Source organism: Alligator sinensis, unplaced genomic scaffold (genome assembly GCF_000455745.1).
Source record: "Alligator sinensis unplaced genomic scaffold, ASM45574v1 scaffold448_1, whole genome shotgun sequence".
In the NCBI taxonomy this organism is placed as follows: domain Eukaryota; kingdom Metazoa; phylum Chordata; order Crocodylia; family Alligatoridae; genus Alligator; species Alligator sinensis.
The window spans coordinates 1418194-1428860 of record NW_005841870.1 but is presented as its reverse complement, the minus strand read 5'-3'; the positions used below and the strand labels follow the sequence as shown (position 1 = coordinate 1428860).

The following is a 10667-nucleotide window of genomic DNA, read 5'->3' as shown; positions in this document are numbered from 1 at the left end:
AGATGGCAATGGTGTAGGCTGGAAAGCTTGATTAAGTTGCAGTTACAGACAGACACAACACAGACGGTCTTGTGGAGGTTGCCAGGCTCCACGGTGCAGAGCTCCGGATGCTCTGGGTGAACAGGCCACCAATGTAGAAATCGTAAATACGTCTTATATTAGTCGCGCTCGAAGACAGGAAGAGGTGGGCGATGGATCAGGCCGCCACGCTCCTCTGGATCTCAGAGATGGATGTGGAGTCCTCTTCAGCTTGGGCGGAAACCGCTCAAGCCTCTTATATGGCTAACAGGCCAATCGCTAGCCGCCACGTGTGAATAATTTAGCACTAGCCAATCACGGGGAACGAATTTGCATACCGGTGGCGGGAACTCTTTTGCACCGTGCATTCCTCTTGCAACTCGAGCAATGCACTCTGCAAAAGAAGCTGCAGAAAAGGCGAGAAACTGGTCCCTGCACCGGGGTTTCCTCTTGCTACAGGAAACTCCCGTGCAATGCTCTGCAACTTAACGTGGATAATTCTGATGTCGAAGCGCACACACACAATCATGCCTTTTGGGTCATGACAGTATCAGTCAACAATGTCAATTCAGATCGTCAAGACAAAATTGCAGCAGGAGTCCAAATTTAAAAGCTTTTTAAATGCTACAATGCATCTATTTTTACATATAAAGAATTTATGCTCTGTTTTAACCCCCTTTCAAATACAAAACTACTATAGAATTTGTCAGATCCTTCCAAAATGCAAAAAAACTGCTTCAGGAAGCAGAATGCTTTTGTGTTTTGTAATGCTGCTTTCTACCAAGATTAGCTTGACTTTTTATCAAATTGTACATCCATCACTGTAAACCAAAAGGCTGCTAGTATGCTAATCACTAGAGGTGTGAGAAGCAGGCCCTATTTGATTCGGATTTAGCCCAAATCTGGGACAGTGATTTGATTCGTTGATTCGGATCACTGTCCCCAATTTGATCTGGCCAAATCCGAATCTGAAGAGTCGATACTGATTCGGAGAATCAGTGATTTGGACATAGATATGGCTTTAAAATTTTTTCTACATACCTCGAGGTACCAGTGCGGCTTGTGCATGCTGCGATGCTGGGGCAGATGGAGCGTCCCACAGGAGTGTGGGGGGAGGGGGGCCCTCCATGTGCTTAGTGGCAAACCTGGAAGTGGACCGGAACTACTTCTGGTCCACTTCCAGGTCCACTGGGCCCCCGCCCCACATCCCCTGGCTTAGCAATCGGCTGCAGGGGGGCCCCAAGTGCCCCCCCAGACCCAGGAGGCACCAGTCGCCAAGTTGGGAGGGCACAGGGGGGCCCCCCAGCACACTCCCCAGTGGACCAGGAAGTGGACCGAAAGTGCTTCTGGTCCACTTCTGGGTCTGCTGCCAAGCACACTGGGGACCTCCCTGCGCTTCTATGGGATGCTCCATGAGCCCCAGCATCACAGCATCCATGGGCCCCTGCTACCTAGAGGTACATAGAAAAAGCATTTAAAGCTGTGTCCCGAATTGCCGAATCGATTCAGAGGGTTCCGATTCGATTCAGAGAGATTAAATGGTCCTCTGATTTGATTTGGAGATTTGGCCACTGAATTGGGCCAAACCTCCGCTGAATCAAATCAGGGACTGAAGCTTCACATAGCCCTACTAACCAACAAATGTCCAAGATGGCAGTCCTTTGTAGTAAATTGTTATTTATTTTGCACCCTGCCCCACCTTCTGCCATACTTCATGTGCACTAACGCAGCTAACTACTTCTTCCTACTTATAGTTGGAAAGATAAAAATTCTTGCCTTATAGCCACGATGGTCCAGAAAGTATGAAAGAGGCAAGGATTTTTGTCTTTCCAACTATAAGTAGAAAGAAATAGTTTACTGTGTTAATGCATATGAAGTAAGGTAGAAGGTAAGGCAGGATGGCACCTTAAAGACTAACTTGTTTAGAAAGGCATGCATTTTCATCAGATGCTATGAATGGACATGTTCCGAAGGGCACACCCCTTGACTGTCTGAGTTAGTCTTTTAAGTTTAAGGTGCCACCTTGTCCTGCCTTCTGCCCAACTTTAAGCAGGTAACCTAACCAACAGAAAATTTATGCCATGTCTTATGCAACATTCTCCTCGACTTCTTTTACGGTCTGTCTGTCCAGACTTACCTGTCTGATAACATATTGAACTTGGTCAGAATGTAGAACGGTAGTTTTAATAGCACTTGGCTTGCAAGGTGAAAGCCCTTTATAAACAACAGGGTTGAAACATTTCATTGCGTATCTCAGGTCACTGGACTGCCGCCTCTCCTCCAAGATATCTTCAAAGTCATCCCTCTTCTTTGATGTGAATTCTTTCTGCTGGGAATACACAAAGAATGAGATAGTATCTAACTTTAGCCATTTCTCTTAGCTACATCAGGCAAACTTTGCTCTGCTACCATGTAATGCAGAGGTGTCAAACTCTTCTGGCCTCACAGGCCAGATGATGGTTGCTGGGCTAGTCTACAGGCCACACTGGGACTGATTCCCATGCAGCTTCCATGGCAATGGGTCCAACCCTTGGGCCACACACAAAGCACTGGACCCAGGCTTCGCTGTGCGCATGGCACATAGGGCCAGCTCAGGGTGCACGCTGCCCACAGTGTTTGGGCTGAACCTAGAACTGCAGGGAGCACGGGGGCTTGGTCTGAGGTACTACATGCAGCATGCACCCTGGACCCCCTGCGCTGCGTGCAGCACCAGGTCCAGCCCACGTGTTGTGGGTAGCGTGCACCCTGTGCTGGCTCCACATGCTGAACAAGCTGTGGCTGGCTGCATGTAGTGCATGGGGCTAGAGTGACCACACATACAGCACATAGCACAGAGCGTCTGGCTGGGATGTGCACTGCATGTGGCACCCTGCCAGACTGGCCCTGTGCACTGGCTCCAGCATAGCCCTACCCAGACCAACCCCAGAGATGCATGCAAAGCCAGCCCAGCAGGGTGCTGCAAGCAGCACGTGTAACAAAACCCCCAGGTTTTTTGTTTTTTTGTTTTTATTTTAAAATGCATTCCCTCCCCTTCCCCAACCATTTCTGACTTTTTCTCTCCCTCTCTATTCCCTATAGATAAATATAAGTAAGATAAGATGTAGGATAAGCTTTAACATTTTATTTTAGGTAGTAAGTTTTATTTTTCTCTCCCCCCTTTGCAAGTAAGTGCCCTGCTATTTTGATATAGACATCCACTGTTTTATAAGTGATAATTATTATGTTTGTATTGATTTTTTACTGCTTTTATATTGTGTGATTACTGTTTTAGGCCTACATATGTAAGTTAGCATAAGTCATGTCAAGTTTCCATCTTGTAATGTCAAGCCTCCATCTTATCCCCATGCCCAGTTGTGTACCCTATGACTCATACTACCCCTCCTATGTAACTTGGTTCCTGAATGAATGGGGATGAATGAGGATGCTTGAGAGACACTGGCAGTAGGTCTAAAAATAGCTTCCTCTGAATGACCGAACCATCAACACCAATACCTGGACCAACGACCCAGCCCTTGGAACCACCCTCAGCATTCAAGAAACAAAAGATGAGGCAACCCACCATTGTGCCAAGCTGCACACGCTCAGTAAAAACACCAGCAGCCCTCTGGAACAGGACTGATCTTGCCTGGACAGGCCCTCCCCATAAGAGATGAGAGGTAGTCTGCCCCATAAAAGGGGGTAGTGAAGACTGACTCCTTGGGACGCCCTCCCCATCTGGACCAGCACCATGCCACAACACCACCTATCCACCCAGAGGCCCTGCCGGCGACCCCGCTCTGAACAACACCTACTGGACAAGGACCCCTTTCCAGCCTGGATAGGTAGCTATCACCCCCAACCTCTCTTCAACCAAGGACTTGGACTCTGTTTCTCTTCCCTACCTGGACTCCAACCCTTCCATTAAGTCTCTTTCTCCTCCTGCCATTGTGAGTGCATGTGTGCGTGTGAACCAATAACTTCATGGGGCTGTGTAGCATGTTGTCTGTTTAATAAACCTGTTATTTGGACCCCTGAGTTGGGTTTTGCTTTACAATGGTTCAGCCCTGCTCCAATCTCTGCTCCTCGCCCCTCTAACTTCTGTCTTTCTCCCTCTCCTGCTTCTGGCTCACTGCCACCTCCAACACCTGTCCTGAGCTCCTCTCTGCCTCCAAACCCCGTTTTGTTGCCACTGTCTTATCCCCACTGCCTTTTCCCCTGAGCAACCAGGTTTCTGCCTGTTTCTTTCCTGGCTGTCTCCTCCTTGCTACCAGGCTTCCCCCTCCTTGCACCAGTGACCTCGAGTAACCCTAGGGCCACTTGATCTTAAGTAAACACAAGCCTCAGTTCCTCAGCTAGCTGCTCTCTAGTCCACCAGTTCTAATCCCAGTTCTGGCAACTTTCATTCCCTATACTTTAACTCTCTCTCACCTTAACCTTCCCCCAAGTATCCCAGGTACCCCAAGCACACACATACACACTGTACCATCCAAGTTTGGAACTTACCTGTGTGTATGTGTAGGTGGGTTGTATGTGTGAGAACTGGTGAGTGTGTATACATACGTACATATACACACATACATCATTGTGTGCATGATATATGCATTAGCGATCTGTGTATGTGTACCGAGTGTGCGGGTATGGACAACTGATTTTTGTCTAATTTTTGGGGTGTATAGTGTATGTGCTTGAATTGGTGATAGGTATGCATGTGCCTGAGTTGGGGGAGGTGCGTGTGTGCGCGCGCGCACACCAAATTGATTTGTGTGTTTGTATATGTGCAATTGTGTTACCCTCCTGTCTAACAGCACAATACTGAGATCCTGAGAGTTGGCCTGATCCCACAGGGCAATACACAAGCCCCAGATTAACCCCCTGTTCCATGTTCAGGATGTCACTGGGTCAGCCTACATGACACATGTAGTGCATAGGGGTAATGCTGGCGCTTGGAGTCATTCCAGCAACCCCATGGCTGGATCACACGGCTCCACAGCCCATATGTTTGACACCCCCAATGTAATTAATGTCTTTGTGCTGTTTTTTCTCTCTTAAGATGCAGCCACCCCTGGTTTCAAACATACAAAATTATATTAAGCCAGATTAACAAAAAACTCTCCAAACCTACAACATTAAGATTCATTCTGTCCTATCACCACAAGACCTAATTTTCCCCCCCCATCAGAAATAAATTTAAAGAACAAATAGGTTTTGAAAGTCATTAAGGAACAATCTTTTCACGGTTAAACAATGGGTGCAGACTCAAGCACTCTTGAAATCAACTGTTCAACTACATCCAGGGAATGATGCAAGTCCAACAATGCAAACACAAACAATGAAAGATCAATTCTTCCACAAGAGCTGGCTGCTATCTTCCATACCAGTTCCTCTAGTTCACCCCCGGACTGAGCCTCTGCCAGCTTCCTCTCAGCCAAATTTCAAACAGAGGCAAAACACCACTAGGCAAATTAGGCAACTGGAAAGGATTGCAAACACTTTGAAAGAGAGGAGTAGAATTCAGAAGGCTCTTGATACATTGAAGAGCTGGGCTAGAGACAATTAACTTGAAGTTCAGTGCAGATAAACATAATGCACTACATCTAGGTAGAATGATTGAAAGCACAAGTGGGAATTAACTGGCTGGGTGGTACCATTACAGAGAATGGTCCAGAGGTTTCGGCTGGTCAGAGACACAACGAGTCAGCAGAGATGCAGTTGCAAAAAAGCCAATGCAATTTTGGGCTTCATCAACAAGATTATTAGGTACAAGATGTGGAAGGTGATAGTGCCACTCTACTCAGTGCTGGGGGGCCTCATCTAGAATATTGTGCCCAATTCTGAGCTCCACCTTTTAAGAAGAATGTGGAGAAGTTAGAGAGGGTCTAGAGCAGGGGCAGGAAAACCTGGCTCGAGTTAGAGAGGGTCTAGAGCAGGGGCAGGAAACCCTGGCTTTCCAGGCCATCCTATCTGGCCCACGGCTGCCCTTTTGAAAGTTGGTGGGAGGCACGGGCTTTCAGAGGTTGGGCACCATCAAACTGGGCAGGCTCTGCGCCTCCACTTGCGCGAGGCTCCCGGCACTCCAGCTCAGAGCCCCATTGGGAGACACTGAGGGCAATGCTGCTTGATTGGACAGCTTGTGATTTGGGAGGGGAGTTCCTGCCTGCAGGGCCAGAAACCCCATGTGGAGGCAAGGAACCAGTCCGGCCCAGTGGCAAACACTCCCGGCTGTAGTACCGGGAACCCCACACGCTGGCACATAGCCAGCCCAGCTGGCCTGATGGTGCACGTGTGGGTGTGGGCCCCACCACCACACCTTCCATTGCTGATGGCAGCAGCAGCAGGTGGCAGGCACTCCTGGCCCATGGCAAACAGAGTCCCCTCGTAGTGTGTGACTCTGGCTGAGACCTGGGAGCTGCCTTCGGCCCAGACCAGGCTGGTTCTGTGCCAGCATGTGGGGCTCCCAGCACTCCAATGGGAAGCTGCAAGTGGAGGCACAGAGCCAGGCCAGCCAGCCAGCCTGGTAGTGCGCACTCTCAGCTGCAGTGCTGGGAGCCCCACATGCTGGCACAGAACCAGCCCAGATGGCCCGATGGCGTGTGGTTCCTAGAAAGAGACCTGGGAGCTGCACATGGTGGCACAGAGCCCGCCTGGCCCGAAGGCACACGGACTGGAAGCCATGGGGAGTCACACACCATTGGGTCAGGGGGGCTCTGTGCTGCCATGTGTGTATCCCGACTCTCCTCCTTATGGATCAACACCTCTCTTTTCTCAGTTTGTGTTGTACAATATGACAGTGCATGTTACATTCAGTTGTAGCCAACCAGTTACGTGGAACAGAACATGTCCTGACCTCAGACACCACTATAAGAACTCAAGCAATCTTACCTAAGCACTGAAGGAAGGCAGTGTTCCTGCTGCACACAATAGCCAACAGGCAGTTTCCAGGTTGGCTGGAGACTGTTTTGTAAGTCATGTAAGCAATTCAATTACATATTTCAAAATGCGTAAGTTAATGACTGCTATAAGAAACAGGCACCACAGGACACTGGAACACAGAAGCAAGCAGGAGCTTGGAACTACTCCAGCTCCACAGGACCTCTGCTAGGGCCTGGATGACATTCACAAGGGAGCTCCATGATCCCAGGATACCAGTACGGAGCCAGGGGAAAGATGCACGGTGTGGACACACATAACACTTAAACCAGTTTAAATGCAGTTTAAACCACAAGCATCCACATGTACAAGTCAGTTTCCAATTGTTAAAACCTCCTGAAATGTCTCAAAAGCAAACCTGGATAATGAGGTATTATTTCAAACTGGTCCTCCATGTACCAGTTCAGTGTTATGTGTGGACACCAAGGTTTCAGTATTGACTACTGCAGGTGTGGGCAATTATTTGAGCGGGAGGGAATTTTGGTGAGCTGCTGCAGGCTAGGTCTGCAACCCCTTTCCCTCCCCCACAACAGTTCACCAAAATTTCCTAAGTGGCTTTGTTCAAGGCTGGAACGGGGCCACGGGTGGGAGAGGAGTGGCATCTGGGGGTGGTACAGGCAGGCAGGACTGGAATCTTGGGGCGGTGACAGCGTGGGACCGGGGCCCAGGGCAGAGCCACAATCTGCTTCCCACATGTCCCTGACCCAAGCCCTGGCCCTGTGCTGTCACCACTGCAAGATCCCAGCCCCCTCCCATCTGTCCTGCAGCCTGCCGGCCCATGGCCCCCATCCCATCGGCTCAGCCACGTTCCCTGCCCTCAGGGGTGACTGAGGGGTAGATGGGCTTGTGTGCCCCAGGCAGTGGGGCCAGGCCAGATGGCAGCAGCAACTGGAAAGAGGTACCGCCACAAAGGGCTGCTAGGAAGCAAGTCCAGCTGCCACACTGCCCCAGCCTTGTGGCTTGCCCGGAGGCAACGGGACTGGCTGCATGTGCCATGGCCCGGGCTGCCCCCCACGCCTGGACTGGGCAGAACTGGGGGACCAGCCGAAGGCCAGACAAAATCCTTTGGTAGGCCAGATTCAATCTGTGGGCCATATTTTGCCCACCCCTGGATCCTCCAGACATCCCACAATACGCTGCGCCACAAAACCCCCCAACCCCTGCATGGTAATTGGCTCCTCTGGTACATAGCCAGAACTCTACTGCCTCAACCTCTATTGCCTGCACTTGACTTCAGTTCACAGCAGCCCAGGCTGATTTGAAGAGTGGGGGGACGGAGAGGGGTGCAAGGCAGAGTATGGAGGGATGACCAGGTTGGAGGTAGAAGGGTTGCTGCCTGGAACCCTTCTTCTGGGTTCCCAGGAGGAGGGGGACTGTGACCTTGGTGGGTGGGTGCACTTTTAACTGTAAATACCCATCAATTGCTGGGTGAGAGAAAACTGAGCCACTGAACAATGGGCAATTAATACCACAAAATGGCTGTCAATGGAACATAGGGCAGGTTTCTACCTTACAGTAACTAAATCAGAGATGAATTCCATGGTGGGGAATTCCAATGCAAATCAGCCCATTAAACATTGTTTCTTGAACTCCATGCTGCACTCAACCCACTCTGCACATACATCTCTATGCAACTACTAGCAATGCAAGTTAATTCAGTCGTTTCCAAGCACCCCTCCACACTCACCTAAGCAGCCTCTGGCATCCTCACCACTCCACTAAGTTACCCTAGGACTCCACTAAGTCATGCCACAGATTGGGATCAGTTGCAGGCAATGGAAGTAATTGAGTGGCTTTGTTGAGAAAGTTCTTTTAAAGCTTCAGCAAAACACAGAAAAAGAAAGGCAGAATGGGGGAAAGGGAAATGATTTTTTGCAGAAACATACCTAGAAACTTGATAAATTAACCAAAAGCTGCTGCCAATTTGACAGTGGGTATAAGAAGGGTAGATCTCTAGCTGTGCAGCTGCAGAAAGAGGGTGAGTGACACTAATGAGTGGACTCCACCACTCTTCCATGAGGCCAGAAGAACAGAGGCCCTGGAAGCCAGGGTCCCTATGCTTCCATTCTGGTGCAGATATCAGTTTCCTTGCTTAAGGCATCTGCCCCAATTTTGGAGGGTTTGCTTTTCGGGGAAAGGTGTGATATGTAAGCAAATATGATGCATTATGTCCACCTCGCACCCAAACAACTTTGTTAACCTGGATTCAAGGATGCAAGCACTCACTGATGCCTTGTGCTCCTCTTATATTCAGCCACCAAACCTTGATCCGATTCCTCAGATCCCCAACTTAGTCCAGAGAGTCATAGAGAGTCACAGCACTTTTCCTCTTCCTCAGATTCTCTTAAGCAGTAGAAAATACCAGACCAATGACACTGCTCAGAATACAGTGGGGGCCACCAGACTGCATGAATAGAAGTGCTAATTTTGGATTGTGCTAGGAACACAGAGAATGGCAGGGTGGTTTGGGAGAAAGGTTAAGATAGTAATATATTTCCAGTTCCTACTCCAGTACTCGCAAGGGGGGAGTTAGAAGTGCTATATTCCTTTTGCACTTCCTGCTTTTTTCCAGAGTTTTGAAAATTCAAGTTTTCTGTTCTGGAAGGACCTGTGGAACACAAAACAGCACCAAGACTCTACAGTCTCAACTCCATCTTACAAAGAGAGAGAGACACACACACACACAGCAAAAGTGCACGCACGCACGCACTTCTAATGAAAGTGAGGGGGTGAAAGGTAAAGTAAGCCAACTGCAACACTGCCACGATTAGGTATGCCAACTCTGGTGATTTTGTCAGAAATCGCAATATTTGGTTTTAATAAAGCTGCAACTCCTGGTTTCACATTATTGCAAGACAGCAAAATTTTAAAAGTTTCTAGTTCTAATGGTTACAGAGAAAATGCAAAACCTAACTATATTTTTGAAAGGGGTGGTCCATATCCTGGTACCTGAATGCCAAAGGTTGGCAATACAGGTGCACCAATAGAGATTTTGGGGACTGATACGGATAGCTGATATTCAAGGAGGCATATCAGCTAATACAGATCCGATACAGCTGCCTCCAGGTGGCAAGTCTGTTGTGGTGGAAGGGGAAGGGGGAGGGAAGAGGCGTGGGGGGGCAGATCAACGCCCCTACAGTGAGGGAGGGAGGGGGCAAGGGCAGGCACCTCTGCTCCCAATGCCACTGGTGCCAGCTGCCTGGTGCAGCCTCGGTTCTTCCCAGCCCATGGGTGGAGGTGGGACACAGAACCGGGCCGTGCCTGGCAGCACAGGGCTGTGAGTGGAGCTGCGGTAAAATCTGGCATGGCTGCAGCCTCCTCCCAGCGCCACCGGCGCCCACTCCAAGCTCAGCCCCTGCCAAGAAGAGACCCATGCAACCCCGGCTCCAGCCCACCCGCCCTGCGCCCCCTCCCTCACCATAGGGGCCTTGGTCTGCCCCCCCACCCCCTCCCCTTCCAGCTTACTAGCTGGAGGCAGCTCTCCATGCTGCCAGCTCTACTCCATGCTGTGCTGCGCTGCAGCTGCACACAGCATGGGCATTTATCGGCCAAATTATCGACCCCATCAGGCCGATCCAAAACAGCAAATTTTCTTTATATTGGTACCAATCCAATATTGGACTAATATATCGGTGCATCTCTAGTTGGCGATGCTGTAACTGTAGAAGAAAGGGAATGCTAGGGTTTCCTTGGTATTTTTATAGGCCCTCAAGTGCCAGTGGGGGGACATCCCTGGAGGGAAA

General features: G+C 49.7%; 1 protein-coding gene across 1 annotated transcript in view; it reads right to left on the bottom strand.

Moving 5' to 3' along the window:
* GNPAT (glyceronephosphate O-acyltransferase) overlaps positions 1–10667 on the bottom strand; it is a 48595-nt gene that overhangs the window by 35250 nt on the left and 2678 nt on the right. Inside the window, exon 2 of the mRNA XM_025194869.1 lies at positions 2156–2347. Coding sequence (XP_025050654.1) covers positions 2156–2263 — 108 coding nt within the window. The 5' untranslated portion in view covers positions 2264–2347. The remainder of the gene's footprint in view (positions 1–2155; positions 2348–10667) is intronic.